Here is a 21,729-nt window from a genome sequence, read left to right as displayed (position 1 = left end):
GTGCCAAAGCGTCATTTACTTCTGGATACACAGAAAACTTAGAAATGTAACCATTACTAAAATTCCCTGAAAACATAAGGATTCTTCTAAGTTAAATCATTAATGTTGCCTGAAAAATATCAATTACATAAAGTTTTTTTTAAAGATTTTATTTATTTATTTGACAGGCAGAGTTACAGACAGTGTGAGAGAGACAGAGAGAAAGGTCTTCCCTCCATTGGTTCACTCCCCAAGTAGCCGCAACAGCCGGAGTTGCACCGATTCGAAGCCAGGAGCCAGGTGCTTCCTCCCGGTCTCCCATGCAGGTGCAGGGGCCCAAGAACTTGGGCCATCCTCCACTGCTTTCCCAGGCCACAGCAGAGCGCTGGACTGGAAGAGGAGCAACCGGGACTAGAACCCGGCGCCCATATGGGATGCCGGGGTTGCAGGCGGAGGATTAACCTGGTGTGCCACAGTGCTGGCCCCAATTTCATAGAGTTTTAAGAAAAATAATTGAGATATTTTGACATTTATAAACATAAACTGGTTGTCAACAATCTTGATGTCCATATTTCAAAATTGGTGGTTGCAAAGCTTACCTTTTAACAGATAGGTACGAAACACTTAACAACATTTCATCTTTTTCCTTTGGAAAAGACCATAGAATGGAAAGGACATACTAGATTTATGTGAAAGTGAAAAAACCAATTTCTCAGTTTATCTTAACTAATATTTATCAATTAAAGGAATCATAAACGATTTTTTTGTAAATTTTTGAATGATAAGTTATAAATTTTAAAAGGTGAAATAAAATCAGGTTATAAAGCCAGTACTAATTGGATAAAAATCTTACCTGAAGTTGCTTTTCTTTCTCTTGTCTTCTCTACTCTCCCTGAAATGAGAAGTGACAGTAAGTTACAGTGCAGGGCCATGAAACTATGTCATAACTATGATGAAAGCCAGTGTACGGCACATCCCAAACACAGCTACAATCTCAGCCATGTTCAACCAGGTTCCAGACACAGCTGAGAACAGTTGTCAGGGAAGAAAAATGTTCTCAAACCAATTATGAAAGTCAAAATAAATGAGTAGCCATTGAAAATGCTGTTGGGTTTAAAAATCTTCTTAATAACTTAGAGTCATTTACTCAACAATAAACCTATATATATATATATTCCCATAGAAAGCACTATTGGGAAAAACCTACTTGAGAAGATTACAAAAAATAGACAATATAACAAAAACTGAGATGTACCTCAAAAGGTGCAGAAGTTTAAAGACATGGGAAGACAAAGCAAATATTTTAGGAATACAAGAGTTGCTCATAAAGTTATGGAAAAAATGGTGTTTGATTTGGAACTTGAGATATATATGGGATTTGGGTAATTTGGAATAGGGAAAAGGTTGACTCCTGGCAAAGAAAATAGTATGGGCTATGGTAAAGGGGATTTGGTCAATAAGGTATGGTTTTTTTTGTTTGTTTGTTTTTTTGTTTTTTGACAGGCAGAGTTTGATAGAGAGAGAGAGAGAGAGAGAGAGAGACAGACAGGTCTTCCTTTTCTGTTGGTTCGCCCCCCAAATGGCTGCTACGGCCGGCGCGCTACGCTGATCCAAAGCCAGGAGCCAGGTGCTTCTTCCTGGTCTCCCATATGGGTGCAGGGCCCAAGCACTTGGGCCATCCTCCACTGCCTTCCCAGGCCACAGCGGAGAGCTGGACTGGAACAGGAGCAACCAAGACAGAATCCAGCACCCCAACTGGGACTAGAACCCGGGGTGCCGGCACCTCAGGTGGAGGATTAGCCTAGTGAGCCGCAGCGCCAGCCAATAAGGTATTTTTAGAGTTTGTTTGGAATGTTGAACATCAGAGTAGTGCTCAGGAAGAAGATTATCCTGGATGCTAGGGAAGAGGTAATAATAGCATGGACTAGGTCATGGCAATGGGAATGGAGAGGACGGAATTAGTGGGTGCAAATGATAGTAGGGAGGAGGGAAAAATAAGACTCAAGAGCTACAAAATATCAGTTGAGAGAAGAAGAAACAGTCAAGATGAACTGTTACCTAGGTGACCTTGGACATAATGATGTAATTTGGCAAAATAGTAAAATGCGATAGGGGGTGGGGATGATGAATTCAGATTAGAATTAATGAATTTGAAGTGATTTGGGGACATGGAGCTTGTAAGAGACTGGAGTTGAAATTACAGATGCCAGTTGAGGCGCCGGATTCTGTCCCGGTTGCTCCTCTTCCAGTCCAGCTCTCTGCTGTGGCCTGGGAGTGCAGTGGAGGATGGCCTAGGTCCTTGGGCCCTGCACCTGCACGGGAGACCAGGAAGAAGCACCTGGCTCCTGGCTTCGGATCGGTGCAGCATGCGGGTCTCAATGCGCTGGCTGTAGTGGCCACTTGGGGGGTGAACCAACAGAAAAAGGAAGACCTTTTTCTCTGTCTGTCTGTCTGTCTCTCTCTCTAATGCTGCCTGTCGAAAGAAAGAAAGAAAGAAAGAAAGAAAGAAAGAAAGAAAGAAAGAAAGAAAGAAAGAAAGAAAGAAAGGTCTCTCTTGAGGGGACAGCTGAAGTCAAGGGGATAAATGTAAATGGGGGGTTAAAGGCACAGAGGAATGGGCTGAGGACACCAACCAAGACCAGCAAGACACTGTTTCCATGTTGTGAGATGGGACCATACGAAGACAAGAAGCAGAATTCCAGGGAGATCAACAGAGTGCAGAGACATACAACACAAATAAAGTTTTAGGAAGTAGGAGACAGGATTGCAGTCCACACAGTTGTCACTAGATTGTGAGAGAGCAGTTTTAGCAGAGGTAGGGTGGGGAACACATGACAGTCTGTGACAACCTGAGGTGTAAGTATTGATGAGGAAGAGGAGGCTGAGGATATGGCTCCTTGTTCATGAAATATGGCAGCGTCCACGTGAGCTGGATAGGGCAATAGCAAAATTAAGGTTCTGTTAAGCATTGGACACTTAAGTAGCGTTTAAGACTTAGATAACAAACTTTGTACTAGAGCAGTGGTGTGTTTAAATAATGCTATTGAGGAGAGAGAATTGGTTTGGCATGAGTAAGTCAGGGCCACCCTTCTGGCTGTCACTTTTCTTGCTGTCTATAAACTCACAACTGGAGCTAGTTACTGTGAGACTATGGAACACATTGAAGCTACCCTAACACTTATCTAAGTTTTCCTGCCAGTACTTCACATCCATTAAGCCCCTAGAATGTAAGATGGAAAATATATAATCTTCCCTCATGCAGTTGCCAAAAGTGTAGAATTCACTTAACTGGCACCCTGATTAATGGCCCATTTTATTCATTTGGGTGATTTCCAGAGGACTTGTTTGATGCAATTTATTTCAATGGTTCAAACAGACAAATGGCATGAGTAGTCCATTTAAAGGCCTCATTCATTACCAAGTATGACGGGGCACCTCTTCATTTAAGTTTTCTATGAGAAAGCTTCTGTTTACAATTTGGTTATACATTTAGAAGTAGTAGAGGCTTCAAATATTTTCATGAATTTAAAAAAATAGCCTTGAATTATAAAATGTTTGATGAAAACACTTCTTTAGAGAGTCTTTAACTCATATTGAAATGAGGCATAAATCCTGAAAGTTGAATGTACCTGGGATATATAGTATGCTGCAGTAACCACAGCATCCCAATGATTCCATCTTCCCTTCTGCTGACAGTCATATCCTTGTAGTGCCCACATATATTGAATTTAGACAGACTTGCATAAACCAGTAGGAATTTGCAGAGGTGATAGAGAATGATTTTTTCCAGTTGGGCCTTAAACATTTTTGGCTTTCTTTTTTTTTTAACTTTTATTTAACAAATATAAATTTCCAAAGTACAACTTTTAGATTACAGTGCCTTCTCCCCCCACATAACTTCCCTACCACCCGCAACCCTCCCATCTCCCGCTCCCTCTCCCATTCCATTCACATCAAGATTCATTCTCAATTATCTTTATATACAGAAGATCAATTTAGCATATATTAAGTAAAGATTTCAACAGTTTGCACCCACACAGAAACACAAAGTGTAAAGTACTGTTTGAGTACTAGTTACAGCATTAATTCACATTGTACAACACATTAAGGACAGAGATCCTACATAAGGTGTAAGTGCACAGTGACTCCCGTTGTTGACTTAACAAATTGACACTCTTGTTTATGGCGTCAGTAATCACCCGAGGCTCTTGTCATGAGTTGCCAAGGCTATGGAAGCCTTTTGAGTTCGCTGACTTCGATCTTATTTAGACAAGGTCATAGTCAAAGTGGAAGTTCTCTCCTCCCTTCAGAGAAAGGTACCTCCTTCTTTGATGGCCCATTCTTTCCACTGGGATCTCACTTGTAGAGATCTTTCATTTAGGTCTTTAAAAAAAGATCCCAGTGGAAAGAACGGGCCATTTTTGACTTTCATTTTGCTATCCACTTGCTATCTCTTTGGAAAAGGTCAGATAATAGGATGAAGACACTCAAGCAACCCCAGCAGAGGTAGATGTAGCATGGAACTGAGGCTGTCAGGCAATATCTAATGAGGAACAGGGGCTGCCTGTCAGCAGTCAGCAGCCAGCAGCCAGAATGAACTTAGAAGTATATGAGCAACCTAGTCATTAGCCCTAGTAAAGCTTTCAGTGGACTGCAATTGACTGCAATTCCACGGGAGACCCAGATCCAGAACCATCTAGAAAGCCACTCCAGAGTTCTTCACATAAACTGCGTGAGACGTCTAATAAAAGGTACCATTATTCTAAGCTTCTAAGTTCTGGGAAAATTGTTACATGTGTTATAAAAGCATACATCAATTCATGACTGACTTAATGGAGCATGCCCAGAGTGATGCTAAACTGTAGGCAATGACTCATTCCCCCAACTTTCTTATCTGTAAAGTGAGAATGGGAACCCACTTATCTGGAGTGTTTTGAGGGCTAGATAATTCCATATGGCTAACTAGCATAAAATTCACGTGAAACGTGGGCCCAAGGTTTCAGAAGTGAGGCTGGAAGTCAAGGTTGGTAAGGTGTCACCAGCACCTCAAACAGTATTCAGCCTCAGTGTTAAATGAAAGGATTTTGTAAACTGTGGAGTGCAACGTAAGTGTAACTTTAGTTTTACTTGCTACTATTTCTATTGCTGGGATTACTTAGATTTTTATGCTTAGTTGTAGATACATTAAATTTTAAAGTATAAAAACAAAAATAGATACATTAAAACAATATTGCATTGATGAAGGTACATAGAGATTGCACTGCTTAAATGCAGATGACCTTTTAGGTTTTGTTTGGGTTTCCTTATCTTGCTGCTTGGATGATCTTATTGTTCATCTTCACAACGTATACCTCCACAGAAAGTGATGATTCTGAGACCTACATCTCTATCTGGCCTTTAGATGTATTGGAAATCTCTGCTTGTACCTTCCACTTCACTTCAACACAAGTCCTTACCTTCAATGATTATATTCCCATAGAAAACTTTCCATCCTCACTCAGCATTGTCTCCTCAGGCACTCAAACATGAAGTCAAAGTACCATGGGCTCCTCCCGCTCACTAACCTCCTCATCTTGCCTGTTCTTTGGCCCATTACACTCGCGGTCTGTAAGGGATTTCAGATCTGTCCTCCCCATTTTCACTGCTGTTGCTATGGTTCATGAGCTTCATTATTTTCTCCTAGGATCATCTACTTTTTAAAATAGGCTCCTAACTGTTTTCCTTGATTTTTCTGTCCTTTCATTCTTATCTCTCCTAAAGCTCAAAAGCCACCTTTCTTTAATATGAAGTTTATAACCCTGCATGATTTGACTAAACACTGTCTGCTGCAATCCCTCGATCAGCATAAAGAATACTTATCCATTACACCAGAACAGATCCTCCCCCTCAACTCTCCACTAATGTTGTTTTGTCTTTCTTGTAATGTCTTGACATGTTAACCCAATTCTTCCTTTAGAGCTTAGCTCAAATGCCAGAGTTCTGTGAAGTTTTTTCCTTTAGTCCAGCTTCCCCGGCTCCCTGTACCCTGCAGAAAATAGCGAACTACTAGCTTCTTCTTTCTTCTTTCTTTTTCTATCTTTCTTCTTTCTCCTGTCTCTGCTTCCTCCTCCTCCTCCTCTTCTTCTTTTTGTTCTTCTTCTTCCTCCTCCTTCAAGATTTGCTTATTTGAAAGAGAAAATTACAAACAGAGGGAGACAGAAAGAGAGAGAGAAAGATCTCCCATCTGCTGGGTTCCTGACCCAAATGGTCACAACTGAAGCTAGGAGCCTGGAATTTCATCTGGATCTCCTGCATGGGTAGCAGGGGTCTAAGCACTTGGGCTATTTTCTGCTGCCCTCTCGGGCATTAGCACAGAGCTGGATTAGAAATTGATCAATCAGGACCTGAACCAGTGCTCTAGTGGCATGGCAGGTCAGCCTATTGTGCTGCACCATGGTGGCCCCAGCAACCTTTTTCTGCTCTTCTTTAGCCTTTCATTTTTACCTTTGCAATAGTTCTAACTCTATTGCTTGGCTCATAATTAGGTGGGGGTTGGTTTCCTCAATTGGGTTGTAGCCTTCTAAAGGGAAAGCAGCAAGTCCTACTACGTCTTTTTCTCTCCAGATGCCAAATGCCAAATACCTGCCTTGAACACAAATTCTTGAGATGGAGCTGACACAGGGACACTGTGTCACACTCCAACCCAGCTTGAAACTTTGGAAAGCATGAAGTAAATTTCAGTATTGCTAAAATTTAGTGAAAGTATAACCAAGAACAGAGCTTTTAGTAGGTATTTATATTACAACTGACAACCTAGAAAGCTATTATATTAGAAAAGTGAGCAATAAAATAACAGAGAAGCTTTTAGAATAATGAACATGCATTCTGTCCTAGTTGTGCTTTATTTTATCACAGATTCTAGTTTAAAAGCAAAGCATTAAAGTATGGTTTGCATCTTATTTCTGTTTAAACTGGATGTGACACTCCACCTGCTATGAATAAAAATAGACTGTAATCTCATAAAATTGAATTTGCAGAGTAAAACAACTCTTTCTTGTCTACAAAAATGTATTTCATTGAACACAAAAATTTCATACATCATGACTATTTATTTGTATATACTGAGAGTCTTGATATTTTAAAAAACTATTTTAGAGTTGAGGTTATTGATGCTATTCCATGGAGAAACATTAAATAAATGTACTTTTGCAGTACATTTCAGTAATTCAGTATGGAAGAAGTCTCTTAATCACAGTGATTGTTTTTGATCTTTTAAAACCACAGGTACATAAATGGCAAATTGATGATGTATCACCAGTATTGAGTAGAGGCATTTGTACTGAACTCAGAATCTCTTGTAAGTTTAAGGAAAAGAAAATTATGTGTGTGTGCATACACACATGCATATATTTTTGCTACATATATGCATATGTGCACACACACATATAGAATTTTCATGATCAGATATAGTATACCCCCATTAAAACAGAATCTCTCCTCTACTTGCTTCCATCTTTGTAGAGTAAAGTCTGACATGGAATCTTATCAAGCTTCCCTCACTGCACCACCAATTTCTCAGTAGCCAATTCTGAGTTTGAATTCACTCTCAGGCATTTTATCTGCCTGGCTCTGAGAGGTATTATTAATCACATCCTGTTGCTAGGATACCTGAGAATGTTCATTTATGTCCGATGTTTCTCTGGCAAACTGCACGATGAAGAAGGCATAGAATCATGACAAGGAAAATTACTGTGCACATGCTACTTATTTCTTTTTTAAAAAAGAGGTGATAATACAACCACAGATAATATAATGCTAACGCTCATAAATTTTTTGATGTAGTTTTGTTTCACCTAGATTTTAATGGAAAAACACTGGCAATATATTTGGATAATGAGAATCGCTAGAACTTCTGTATTTCTGGGTTAACTATGAAAAGTGGAAGGAGGTAGGGTTTTAATTCTGTATTTTTAGAGAGACTTAGAGTAGGAGTGGATTTAAGACATACTTGCTTCAAATGTTTCAATTTGCAAACAGAGTTAACTAGGTTGTAGTGCTAGTTGATTTATAAGTAAGACCTAAATCTCAGGTCACCACTTTTGCTACATCTGGCTATTTTAATGAAAGATTTATGAGCAACTAATGTTTAGAATGTGCATTTGGGTGATAAAAGTAAAAAAAAAAGCCTTTATCAATAGTTTAAAATAATGTCAGTATTATTACTGTTTGGGGTACTTTCCATCCATACCAAAGATATTCCTGCTTATGGGTTGTAATGAGAGAGAATATGAATTCATAAAATCCAACTAAATCCAAGATTTGCTTGGTTAATCTCTTCTCATAGGAAACATCACTATATAGATATAGCAAAATACACACTCACACACACACACACACACGGACTTGGGGTTAGATGGACTGACTTTTCATCTTAAACTGGGAACATGTGAGCAATGCAACACTGAGAATGAAACATAGTGTATTCTCATTACATAGTCCTTCTTGTCCTCTCCTCCCCTACTCTCCCCTCCCCTCCCCTCCCCACTCTTCCTCTCCCCTCCCCTCCCCTCCCCTCCCCTCCCCTCCCCTCCCCTCTCCTCTCCTCTCCTCTCCTCCCTTTTTCTTTCTCTTGTATGTGTATGTATACACAACACACACACACAAGGTCTACCTATTTATCTATCTCTCCATCCAATATCCTCTGATATTTCCATTGCAAACAAATAGAACTAATTTGTTTTACTTCTACTTTTGCTTCCAAGTGATATTAGCAGAGAGTACTGTTATCATGCTAATAATAGTAGCTAATGATTACTAAACAAAGTTTATGTGTCTGTCATTGTTATCAGTACATTATATGGGATTCATTCATGTATTCTTACTGTATTATGAGGCTTTACAAAATTATATCCATTTTTCAGTAACAAAATTGAGTCATATAGTTAAATAATTTTGTGAAGTCATCCAAATACTAAGTAACAAATGAGTAGTGATAGGGAAATAAAACATTTGGAGGGACAAGGAAAGGGATAAGTAGGGTTGGGATTATCCCTAAGCCACATAAAATCAGTCTGTACATTTTAAGAGCTATCCAAATACATTATTTTGTTAAAAATGTTTCTGCAGATTATTTTAATAGCCACTTACTGCTTATCAAATTATTTGAGTAACTCAGCTCCTTATTCTAACTGCTAAATATCTAATCGCAGTGTTTCAGGAGGAGAATATTGTAGAAGAACTGTGGATTTTGAATTTTTTAGTGGTTTAGTATTTATTTAGTACCTGCTATGAACTGGGAACTCTACTGACACTTAAATATTATTTATGGTGAAGAAGATGATAACCTTTTCTATCTGCCAGTGGTGAAAGCAAGCTAAGATTTTTTTTAACACATAAAACTCCAGTTAGTGAATAGGAAGACTGAACACAGAGATTTTTACCTTTTCTGAACTTGTTGGTTATGGTGGTTAAGGGAAATTTTTGTAGAGCAGCAAAGAGCTCTTAGTCATCATGGAATGCTGCACACTTAATCTCTCTAAGTCAAATTGGGGTTACTTAGAAGAAGGGGTAATAAACATAAATAAGTACTGAAAAGAGGGCTAATGTCAGTATCTTTATAACATTTAAATAAAATAAAGCATTTAATAATCATCCCTCCATGTTCTGAGAGTACAATACAAGAATGCTTACAATACTCTCACCCTGGTGCCTGGGACATAGAAAAAGTGTATTGCTGGGTGCTTCTCTATAGGAGTATTCCATGTTAGGTGGTAAGTAGCAATACTACAGTTCTTAATCTCCTCAAAATCACTGGCTTCATCTACTACAGATATTCAAAAGTTCATTCTTTGAGAATTTCTTGATATCTGTATCATCACTTCTCTCTCTGGTTCTCCCTCTTTTGGAGAAATGGTTTTCCAATTTAGTGAATTCCTTTACTCTCCTTCTCATGTGCTAACCCTTCTCAAATACGAGCTGGTTTGATGGAACACAAATTGACATGCCAAGATTCTTCCCTCTTATGAGCTAAGATCACATAAGTTTAGATCCAGAGTTTATGGTTCAAATGCTTATCCACATTTTGGATTTGCCAGCAGTTATTGAACTGCTGTCAGTAGTCTGGAGGGTCTAAACAGAAAGGAAAACCTGAGCAGGAGATCCAGGAGGTCTCCCTGCCTCGCTGTTTAAAATAAAGGACAGGATTTTCAGCCAAGCAACTTTTTTGAAATTTCAGTGGTCTCTTCATTTAAATAGACAAATTCTATCTTTACTTACAAAAGAAACAGTGCAGACAGGGATGTGAGAGGATTTAAAAGGACATATTATAAGGCAGGAACAGAGAAGCTTATCTGGGCCAATTTAAAGCCTAACTGGTCTAAAAGGTCTACATAAGACTGTGGATACTGCATAGCTTTTGTTTGGTTAATAGTATAAACAGGTCAAGGAGTTTATTTTATTATTTTTGACTAGATTCATACTTATATTGATTTACCACTGGCCTCAGCAGACACTGAGGAGGAGTCTCTGTAAAGTCCTGGAAACTGATGGCTCTCCTGCGGGTTTAGATAAACTCCACTTGCTCCTCTGTCTGTTTCTATTTGGTTAGTTGATAGGTTGCTAGGATGCCTAGGCAAAGGGAGCCATTCTGAGAACAGTGAGTACTGTGGGCTGCCACAGTGAGTACTGAGATACAAACACTGCCCCTTCAGAAACATATCGATACAGATAGATCTGGGCCTGTGAGGTTGACCATCTGCCTTGGCAGAGTAGACTCTCCATCTGCACTCCACAGCCCTGGGGGCTACCATCCGTCATAGCATGTAGAAAAGAACTGAATGCTCAAAAATTTTTCATGGGTTGATCCTTCTGCAAAGAAATAGCAAAATCAGTATGAGGAACAATTGCTTTAGGTTGTCTTGGAAATTCTCAAGTGCAGAATTTCTTCCCACTTAGATCCATCTGACAAGTGCATAATTAATGTGACAAGAAACAGTCCCTTTCAGATTCCCAAAACTGGCCTGGGTGAATTAAATCGTAGAGTAATGCTTTTGATATTCAGGATCTCATTCTGAGGCAGTCATTTCTTGGCAGAGAAGATTTTTGGAAGACCTTTAGTTGTTGAAGTCAGATTGGCAAAAGTAAATGCCCATTTATTGCCAAGTCTTACATAGCTGTGCAAAACAGGAACACTAATTTTAATAACATTAACTTCAGCTACTGACTAGACCTGGGACGTGTTCATTTGTACTTTCCTTTGTGCAATAAACATGTTTCTAGTTAGTTAGGAGTGAACAATCACTTTTAAAGAACCTCATATATAAATGTCTTTGGAGTATTCATTATAAAAGAGAAACTGCAAGGAATTGTTTTGGAAATTAAAGAATCTCTTCATAGAATGCTTATTCACTCCTGTATTACATACAATAAAGAAGACCATACATGAAAAGTCTTGAGTCCTGGATAACTAGTATCCAGGACTAGTTACTGCTTAACCAACAGAATATGGTGAAAGTAATACTTGGAAATTTCTCAGATGGACCTTGAGAACCAGGCAGCTTCTACTTCCTGAGTCTTTGAAAACTTGCTTGGAAGAAGCTGGGCACAGTGTAAGAAGTCACACTACCCCAGACCACTATGCTGTTAGGAAGCTCAGGTTAACTGCAAGCAGAGGCCACTTGGAACAGAGCTGCCTGAGAAGTCCCTGGCCAGTTTCCACCTGGTCCAGCCTTTCCAACCCAGGGGCCAGATGTGTGACTCAAGGAATCATCCTGGAAGTGGATTCTCCAGCTCCAGTCACCTCAGCAGATTCCAAGTGGATTCAGGACAAACTGTCCAGCTGCAGTCTTCCCAATTCCTAGCCACAAATCACAAGCAAGACAATCTTTTATTCTTAATGCCACCAAGATCTGAAATTGTTATGCAGCAATAGAAAGTCAAAATATATTTTTTTGGTTTTACTTTACCTTTCAAATTTTTAAAAAATTTTAACTGACAATGAAAATTGATGGTATCCCATGAGGTTTCAGTACATGTATACAATGTGTAATGTTCGAATCAGGGTAAGTACCTATTTTGTTAAATGTTTATCATTTCTTTTGGGTAAAACAAAAAATTATTTCTAGATTTATTTATTCTTTAAAAAGAGTTATTTCTTCGAGATTAAAATATATATATATAGAGAGAGTACATCATTATAATCTATAATTACCCTACTGTGCAATGGAACACCACACTTCTTCTACTTGACTATAACTTAGTACCCATTAGTCAAATTTTCTCCATCTTTTTCTGTTTTTATAATTACAATATTTATTGGTATATGTGTCAATCTAGGACTCACCTACATTCCTTCAATATGTTCTATTATCCAGCATTTTAATCCTAATAAAGCTATCATTATTGGAGTGTAGGTGAAGCGTCATCCATGTAGATTAATGCAAATCTTGGTTTTATAAAAGCACTTGAATATCTCCTTGTGTCCAGATTATTAGTCAAAAGCAAAGTGGAAATACGCCAGTGATTTAATACTTTAGAAGTTATAAACCCTCAACTAAGGTCCCCACTGAAAACAACAATATTCATATAAGCTTCAAAAACTTTACCAGTTATGGGTCAAATTATATAGAAATCCTCTGAACTGGGCCGGCGCCGCGGCTCAATAGGCTAATCCTCCACCTTGCGGCGCCGGCACACCAGGTTCTAGTCCCGGTTGGGGCGCCAGATTCTGTCCCGGTTGCCCCTCTTCCAGGCTAGCTCTCTGCTATGGCCCGGGAGTGCAGTGGAGGATGGCCCAAGTGCTTGGGCCCTGCACCCCATGGGAGACCAGGATAAGTACCTGGCTCCTGCCTTCGGATCAGCGCGATGTGCTGGCTGCAGCATGCTGGCCGCGGCGGCCATTGGAGGGTGAACCAACGGCAAAAGGAAGACCTTTCTCTCTCTCTCTCACTGTCCACTCTTCCTGTCAAAAAAAAAAAAAAAAAAAAAAAACATCCTCTGAACTGGAACACTCCAAAGATTCAGCAGCCATTTTTGCTTAATAATTAAAAATAATCTCATGCTCCCTGGGTAGATTTACTTTTGAAGGATAAATTAGGAGAATCCATATTGAATTAAGAGTTTTAATATTATTTACAGTTAATTTTCTGTCTGAAGGCAACGAGGGGAAACATTTCATTAAGAAAGGTAATGACATGAGTGCAATCAGTATCCAGGCTTGTGAAGTCTGACTTTGTTCACTTTAAATAGCAATTTATTTGGCTAGCGGACATATAATCCTGCCCGGCTTTTCATCTGGAAGAAACAAGGGCATTTCATTGCTCTTTCCCCCTGCTCTTAATCATCCCTTCATTAACTTCTGGAGAAAGCGAGTGGAGGCCAGAGGTGAGCTTAATTGTGTTTTTATTCCTGCTAGCCCCATTTTTCCTTTTCAATGTTAAAAAATCCTCATCTCACTCATCTTTTTCCTCATGTTGACCCACATCAAAGATTTGGCTCTTAGACATTCAGGGAGGCTCATGTTTCCTAGACTGAAGGAAAAAAATTAGGAAAGTGGGCTTAGATCAGTGGATATTGATTTATTGCTTTCAGGTGTTAGCGCTTTGTAATCTTGTAAAAACTATTCTCATAAACTCTGCTGACTATCTGAATTTATCGGGAAAACTGTTAATTGTCTGGTGCATTTGATCTGTAGGAGAAATGGCTTGATAACACTTGGACCTTAAGATAAAGCAAAAAAGAGCAAAGATTGCTGAGTATCTATCACATGGGAGATAGAAGGATGGGCATTACATGTCTGCAATGCCATTGTAAAAAACAAACAAGAAATTCACAGCCCAGGGTTTGTGAAGGGGCCACAGAGAAGAGTCTGTAGAGCAGCTCAACAGATAGGACTTCCAGCAAGGGTTGGGAGTGGATCTTCCCCTAATGATCAAGACACGCAGCGAAATACAATCCGAATGCCTAAGGCAATAAGGTGTTTTCTAGCAACATCTTTAATTGATTGGTGTTCTTGAGTGAGGTGCTGACTTCAGGAAATGCAAGCCAGACACTGACACTGTACAGGGGACAGCTCTTTTCAATGCAGCCCAGCAGAGAGGCAGAAAGCAAAGTACCCCTAAGGGGTGAGTGCACATGGGCACCAATACAGGAGTAGGAACATTGCAAAAGATATCCCAGTTAAGGGGTGGCCGCTGGGATGCCTACATCCCATACTGAAGTACTGGTTTCAGTCATGGCTGCCCTGGTTCCAATCCAGGTTCCCACTAAAGCGCCTGGGAAGGCCGTGGGAGATGGTCCAAGGACTTGGGTTCCTGCTACCCACATATGAGGCCCAGCTGCAGTTCTAATCTCTTAGCTTCAGCCTGGCGTAGCCCTGGCTGTTGCAGCCATCTGGGAGTGAACCAGCAGATGGAAGATCTCTGTGTCTCTCCCTTTCTCTTTGTAGCTCTGTTTTCAACTAAACCAAAACTAACCATCTTTGAAAAACGAAACAGAACAGTCCAGTTGTGTTCAGCCACTGGAAACTCATAAATTTGCTCAAGACTAAGAATATGACATCCTCATTAACTTGTAGCTTTATCTCCCATGAAAGACGTAGTTAAGTGCCTACTCACAGTTATTTCTCTTTTTCTGCACTGGTACTCAACCCTCTTTTCATGCAAGATGTGTAAAACATGTAAACTTATCCTCATGGGTCCACCTCCTTGGCTTCAGTGGTCATTTGACAATTCTGACCAATGCCATATGAGACAAGTTCTGTTCAGAAACTTCATTAAAAAGTTCTCTTGTCAACAAAAGTGATATATAGGAGAAATCTTTTTTTTTTTTTTTGCCAGTGGATATTTTCATATCAGGGTGTGACACCAGAGATATGAGGGCAAAACCAACTCACTCCAAGATTGAACAAAGGGAAGACACCCTAAGGGTAATGACACTGAGCCTCTGAATTAATGCATCATGGAACCACATTGCCTCAGGAAGCCGTGCTATGGGTTAGTTTTTTTGGGTTAGGTTAGAGGATTTAGTTATTGGCAGCCAAAAGCATCCTATATTATATAAAAGTTGACTATGAGGGAAAGAATATTGCCTTTAAGTTAGTCCCAGAAACTATGGGGGGGGGGGACAAGCCAGGGACAGCGTTTTCATTTGAAGGGGAGAAAGGAGAGAGAGAGAGAGAGAGAGAGAGAGAGAGAGATGAACAAGACAGAGGCACTGGCTCACTCCTGAAATACCTACAACAAACAGCTGAGGCTTGCCAGGCCAAGGCTCAGAACTGGGAACTCAATCAAGTGCTTCCATGTGGGTGGTAGGTACCCAATCACTTGAGCCCTAACATGCTGCCTCCTGGGTACAGAGTAGCAGGAAGGTAGAATTTGGAGAGGAGCAGGGATTCTGATACGGTATGTAGATGTTCCTATGCCAAACTGTTATCAAACTTTGCCCAGATCAGATCTCTGGAGGACGGGCCCAAATGGCATCACTGCTGTGTGGGCCCCAAAGACCCTAGAAGTGTTCAAAGGACGCCTGGGGCGTGGGTGTGTGGGCAGATTTGTCCAGTTCATGCGTATGTGGACTCTCACAATGCTGGGGGGATTGTGAAGGGAGGGGGAAGAAGAGGGAGATTTTGTTGGTTCTTTTGCCCCAGGCTCAGCAATTGCAGGCACAGGTGTGCCATGACACAAACACAAAAGGTTGTTCCTGGAAGAATACACAGAAAAGATGTGAGCACACACTGAAGTCTTGTGCCAGTCCCAGGGAAAGGTGGGGGCAGTGTGTTCACAGTTTGTAATTGAGGACATAGAGACTCAGAGAAGTGAACTTACCCCTGACAACCCAGTAAACATTAGTTCCTGGATTTGCATCTGAGACTTCCAAAAAAAAATCACACTGTTTACCACATGATCCCTCAGAATTTTGTAACACTGAGCTGATTTCTGTAAAAAATTGAGAGACCCAGATGGACCTAAATGATTCTTTTTATTTGTACAGCCCTCAGTTGACTCTCTGAAAAATGCATAGTAATGCTTACGCTAAGGAGGCATAATATGAATAAATTAAATACAATAACAATTTCTTTATAAATGCTTGATTATGAAATTTATTGTATATTTAAAAATTCAAAGTAAATTTTAAAGAATAGTATACTGATATAAAGTCAATCAAGTAGGACAGGAACAGTTTCTTTTGAGCATGACATTATAGGATGTAGATTCACTGTCATTTGTGTACATATTCTCTGAAGTCTTGTAGAAATGGGTCAATTCTATTTTTTCCTTTGTTGTGCAAAATATGTAGCATTTTTTCATAAAAATATCTGAACTATCTGCTTACATAGCCCCAATCTGTCAGCTAGATTTTAAACTGTTTGTTACAGATTTTTAAATGATGATGTTATTTGAATATTAAAAAAATGTTTCATATGTGGTGAGGGTGATGGGGATTGGAGTCCAGGAGGGTGCAGATTCTCACAATGTTGTTTTCCAACTCTGTGGAGGGCAGCCTTGGAAGGAAGAGATGACAATCCAATTACATTCCCAGGGTTTCATAAGAGATTTTTCCCAGAACCCTGAATATCTATGGATATACCTGAAAAATTTACTTTGAACTCCTGTGACACTAATAAATATTTAAGGCAAAAAAAATCAGGTCTGAGTATGACTAGGAAGGCTGATCTCAGCCCTTGACATGCTGGGTGGAAATTCTGGGAAAGTGATAATAGACAAACACAGAAAAGAATAATTCCAAAGAGTGAAGAAAAATGTTACAAAATGCAGATCACACATTTACAAACATTTAATATCAAAGCCTTACAGGGGCAAAAATTTCAGGCAGGTTCTGAGCTCTGCCAACATTTAATGGAGCCAGCATGAGAGGAACCAAGCTGCTGTGTTTGGTTTCCAACAATATCCATCAATGCAGATACCACCACAATGGACCCAGGCGGAGCACTCTCTTCTATGCAGTTGACAGCAATGCCATTTTTGTACTGGAAAGTACTATTTGGGTTAAAAACAAAAGTGGCAAGCCTAACTTCAAGGTAGCTTAAAATCTAGCCCATTGTTATAGGTATTCAAATGATGTTCCAATGGATGGGTAAACTTTTCATCTAAAGAAATGTGGTGGGAGTATTTTTTTTTTTGCATTTTAGAAATATTGGACAGAATTCAATATGACACCATAAACATCTAGATGAAATGTGGAGTATGGAGGATGTTTCTGTTAGCTTTTCATGCCTCTGGTGATGATTTGCACTTTTGTTCTCTGGCTAGTTCCCAGAGACTTTCGCTTAATCTCATATTCAATAGGACACTGCTTGGGGTGAGGCTGGCAACTCCTAGTCCATGTTTCACCCTACAATGCACACACAATTTAAAACAGATCACCAGCAGTTCATGGCAGAAGGGGAAGAGGCCAGACCTGCCGGGCTATTTGTCATCTCAAACATTTCAAGTACCACATGGCATCTCTAGCTGGGCACATGGGACATATATCCCCAGGCAAGATATTTAGTTTGGGTGCATAACAATAAGTGCTCTAATATATAAACTTGAGGGGACAGAAATAACAGTCACTGCTTAGAGCCTCTCTTGTTGTGTTTAAGTGACAGAAATATCAAGATACATCTTAATATTGCATCACTAAGACTGAATAATGTCATGGGATGGAATTACAATACATCCATATTAAGAAAGTTTTCTGAGTGAATAAGAGCTCACAACCAGCTACATGTAACTTGATTTTGATCTGTTTTCAGACGAATGCAATAGTCCTTGGGTTATACATTTTTTTTCCCCAATCCTGGCAAGTCAAGAATTTCCAGCCTTATTTTTGTCATGCTAGGATCTTTTACAACTGCTGTGTGAAATAGATATGCATGAAAAACACTAATGGAACACTAAAGTATGCTATCAAAACAAAATCAATGGCAGTCATCTTCTGCCTTCTAGGGAAGTGAAAATGGTGGCTCCGGGGAAAAAAGTTCAGGAAAAATTGCTGATGCCTTCAAATCTATTGTGCTCATGAGAAGGAGACTCCTGGGGCTGCCGGTGCTGTGACATAACAGGTAAAGCCACAGTCTGCAGTGCCGGCCCCCATATGGGCGCCAGTTCAAGTCCCAGCTGCCTGGGAAAGCAGTGGAAAATGGCCCAAATCCTTGGGCCCCTGCACCAGCATGAGAGACCTGGAAGAAGCGCCAGGCTCCTGGCTTTGGATCAGCCCAGCTCCAGCTATTTAGAAAGTGAACATACTTTGAGTATTAACTGCTAGGAGTTAGCAAGCTGAATCAGGAGATGAGTCAGTTATGTGAGTATGGTCAGTTGCTGTTCCCTCAAAACTTGTACCTACTCATGTTCAAGGTGGAAGCAAAAAAAAAAAAACACTAAAGTGGCAAGTTCACATAAACATTTTAAAAATGTTCTCAATAAAGGGTGGATCTAAATTCACAACTTTCAAACCACAGTGAAATAAAAATTGATGTGATTTTGTTAGGATGACACCAGCACTCCAAATGCCTGAATCTACATGCCTCCTACATACATACCAATGATACTTTACCTGCAATTTTATGCAAACCTAGTTATCTTTTTTCATTAATTACATTTCACCAGATATTCCAAATTATTTTAATTTCTTACATGCATTCATTTGGGTATTAAAAAGATAATTAAAGTCATTCCTAAAAAGATGAACTAAATTGGTCTCATTAAACTTCTGTAAATATCATGACTTCCATGAAGTCACCATGTTCAGTAAACATCTTCAAGTCTTGCTAATTATTTTTCTTAGAGCCTTACATTTGTTTCATCTAATTACCTCACTGGGTCTTGATCCTGATGATCACTTAATTGTTTTTATTCAAAATAATATATTCAAGGAGTGTGACCCAATTTTTAGTAGCCTTCTTGAAAATAAAATGGTGTCATTCATCATTGTACCACCCAATCACTGTTTTCATAGTTAAGCCTAAGTTTGAGGTTCACCTACTTGCCAATGGGAATATGTCTAGTTGGTTATCTGGCTGGTAAGCTGGACTGACACTTTACCACCACAGAATTTTTGTGAAATCCATTCAGTTCAATTTTGTTTAGAAGATTAAGCATCTCTTTGGAGAGCAAAACACCTAGATCAAAACTGACATTGCATTAAATTTACAGGGAGATGCTTTCTGGCTTGGTAGTTATGCTTTAATAATATTTTGTGGCAGGAACAACACTCTGCTGTCTGACATTTTCGTTCTCTGGAAAAATGAAAAGAAAAAAGGAAAGAAAGAAAAGTGAAAGAAAATAAAAAGCTTTTCTGTAATAGGGTCAGAGGATTCAACCACCACCTCTAGTCTGTCAGTTTTAATGGAGGGATAGTATCTATGGTATTTGTTTTTCATTTATCTACTTTTATGGGACAGTGACTTGTTTGGGGGCATTTTTAGTCCTGCTCCCTTATCCTCACTTTTATATAGCTCCTATGAACCTGTTGGTAAAGTTGGATTTAAAAAGAGTAGTTATTGTGAGTTTCGGAATATTAAATTTTGTATATTCAGACTGACAGACTGCCTGATTATTCTGGGAATGCCCAATCCATTGTAATATATGAAATCCCTCTTCCCTTCAATCATTTTATTGCAGCAACAGTAGAGTATAGTCTGAGGAAAGGGTACCAAAACTCAAAGTGAGTGTTTTTTTTATAATCTGTGAGAAAACAATGAAGTTATAACTCTTACACATGATATTATATTTTGGAATCTTTTTGTATGATTTGGTTTCTCCTTTTCCAAGCATAGATTATTCTCATAAATATTCCTTCCCCCAACTTTCACTGTCTTCCTCTATCTCCCAACTCCATTCACACTCCTACAAGGGAAACCATCACAGTTATTTTCCTTATTTTGATAAGAGCCTATATGTAATACAACATGCAAGTGGGAATACATCTGTAGAAAATAAGCAGAATAAACAGAAGCAGATGTCACATTTTTGATGAAATTAGAAGCCAATTATTTACTCCTAGAACTAGGTCTTGGCATTGAACAAAGCTATTCCGGTAATATCACATGAGTACGGCATGTTATTTTCTCCTATCAAAAGTGAAAAAATGGAATCATGTGTTTGATCTAGCAGTTAAGATATCTCTTGGAACTCCTACATCTCATATCAGAGTGAAGATTAAGTAAATACATGAAGAAGAGCTTTGGGGACTACCTAATTGAGCTTAACACCACCAGAAACAAATTATAAAAACAAAAGAATACTCTTCTACCTTGAATAGTTCTACCTCACATTAGTAACTAAAACAGCAATTTTGACCCAGAAAGAGGTTCACTATAAATTATTTTTTAAAAAATAATTAAATAAGGTATGAGCATACAAATCAACATTTAAGCAACAGTGCCTTTAGTATGTTACATGATGTCAACAATTACTTCACAGGATGATACTTTTTATCCAAAGCACCATGTCTGCCCAGGTTTGGCACATAAAGAGTTAATTCCAGAGGTCATAAGGGTAATATTTATTCAAGAATAAACTAAATAAGGATAGTTGTCTTAAATTGTATATATTAGAGTGGGAATAAGAGAGGGAAGAGATGTACAATTTGGACATGCTCAAGCTTACTTGCCCCAAACGGTAGAGTTAGAAACATACCAGGGGATTCCAATTCAATCCCATCAAGGTGGCATGTACCAATGTCATCTCACTAGTCCCAGTGATCAATTTATGTTCACAGTTGATCATAATGATAGGACTAAGAGCCAAAGGGATCACATAAACAAGACTAGTATCTGCAAATACTAACTGATAGAATAAAAAAGGGAGAGAATGATCTAACATGGGAATAAAGATACACAGCAGGCTCATATAATGGCAGATGTCCTAAACAGCACTCTGGCCTCAGAATCAGCCCTTAAGACATGCGGATCCGGCTGAAAAGCCCATGAGAGTATTTCAGGCATGGAAAGCCAAGACACTCTGGGAAAAACAAACAAACAAACAAACACAAACACCTAAATGAAAGATATCCACAAGTGAGATCCCAGTGAAAAGAGCAGGTCATCAAAGAAGGAGGTACCTTTTTTCTGAAGGGAGGAGAGAACTTCCACTTTGACTATGACCTTGTCTAAATATTATCAGAGTCAGTGAACTCAAAAGGCTTCCATAGCCTTGGCAACTCATGACAAGAGCCTAGGTTGATTACTGACGCCATAAACAAGAGTGTCAACTTGTTAAGTCAACAACAGGAGTCACTGTGCACTTACTCCTCATGTAGGATCTCTGCCCTTAATGTGCTGTACATTGTGATTTAATGCTATAACTAGTACTCAAACAGTATTTTTCACTTTGTGTTTCTGTGTGGGTGCAAACTGTTGAAATCTTTACTTAATATATGCTAAACTGATCTTCTGTACATAAAGAGAATTGAAAATGAATCTTGATGTGAATGGAAGGGGAGATGGAGCAGGAAAGGGGAGGGTTGCGGGTGGGAAGGACGTTATGGGGGGGGGAAGCCATTGTAATCCATAAGCTGTAGTTTGGAAATTTATATTCTTTAAATAAAAGTTAAAAAAAGAATAAACTAAATAAGGATAGTTGTCTTAAATTGTATTTATAAGTCTTTCATAGCTACTCTCTGCCTTAAGTTTGACAGTTAATATTGAACCTAATAATTTTATTTTTCAGAAGAAAGTAATATAATGCATGGAGTATGGGTCATCTTCAGGACCCTGTACCTCGCTCTTCTGTTGCTATCTTGAAATTCTCAATAATGTTTGAATAAGGAACC

General features: G+C 39.1%; 1 protein-coding gene across 2 annotated transcripts in view; it reads right to left on the bottom strand.

Moving 5' to 3' along the window:
* Window positions 1-21,729, bottom strand: part of CHST9 (carbohydrate sulfotransferase 9) — a 306,919-nt gene that overhangs the window by 169,414 nt on the left and 115,776 nt on the right. For both annotated transcript variants that reach the window (XM_051851321.2, XM_070050355.1), the window contains exon 3: window positions 833-871. In XM_051851321.2, the coding sequence (XP_051707281.2) occupies window positions 833-871 (39 nt within the window). The remainder of the gene's footprint in view (window positions 1-832; window positions 872-21,729) is intronic.

Source organism: Oryctolagus cuniculus, chromosome 10 (assembly GCF_964237555.1).
Source record: "Oryctolagus cuniculus chromosome 10, mOryCun1.1, whole genome shotgun sequence".
NCBI classification, from domain to species: Eukaryota; Metazoa; Chordata; class Mammalia; order Lagomorpha; family Leporidae; genus Oryctolagus; species Oryctolagus cuniculus.
The sequence above is the reverse complement of the archived record's forward strand: the minus strand, read 5'-3'. Positions and strand labels throughout refer to the sequence as shown.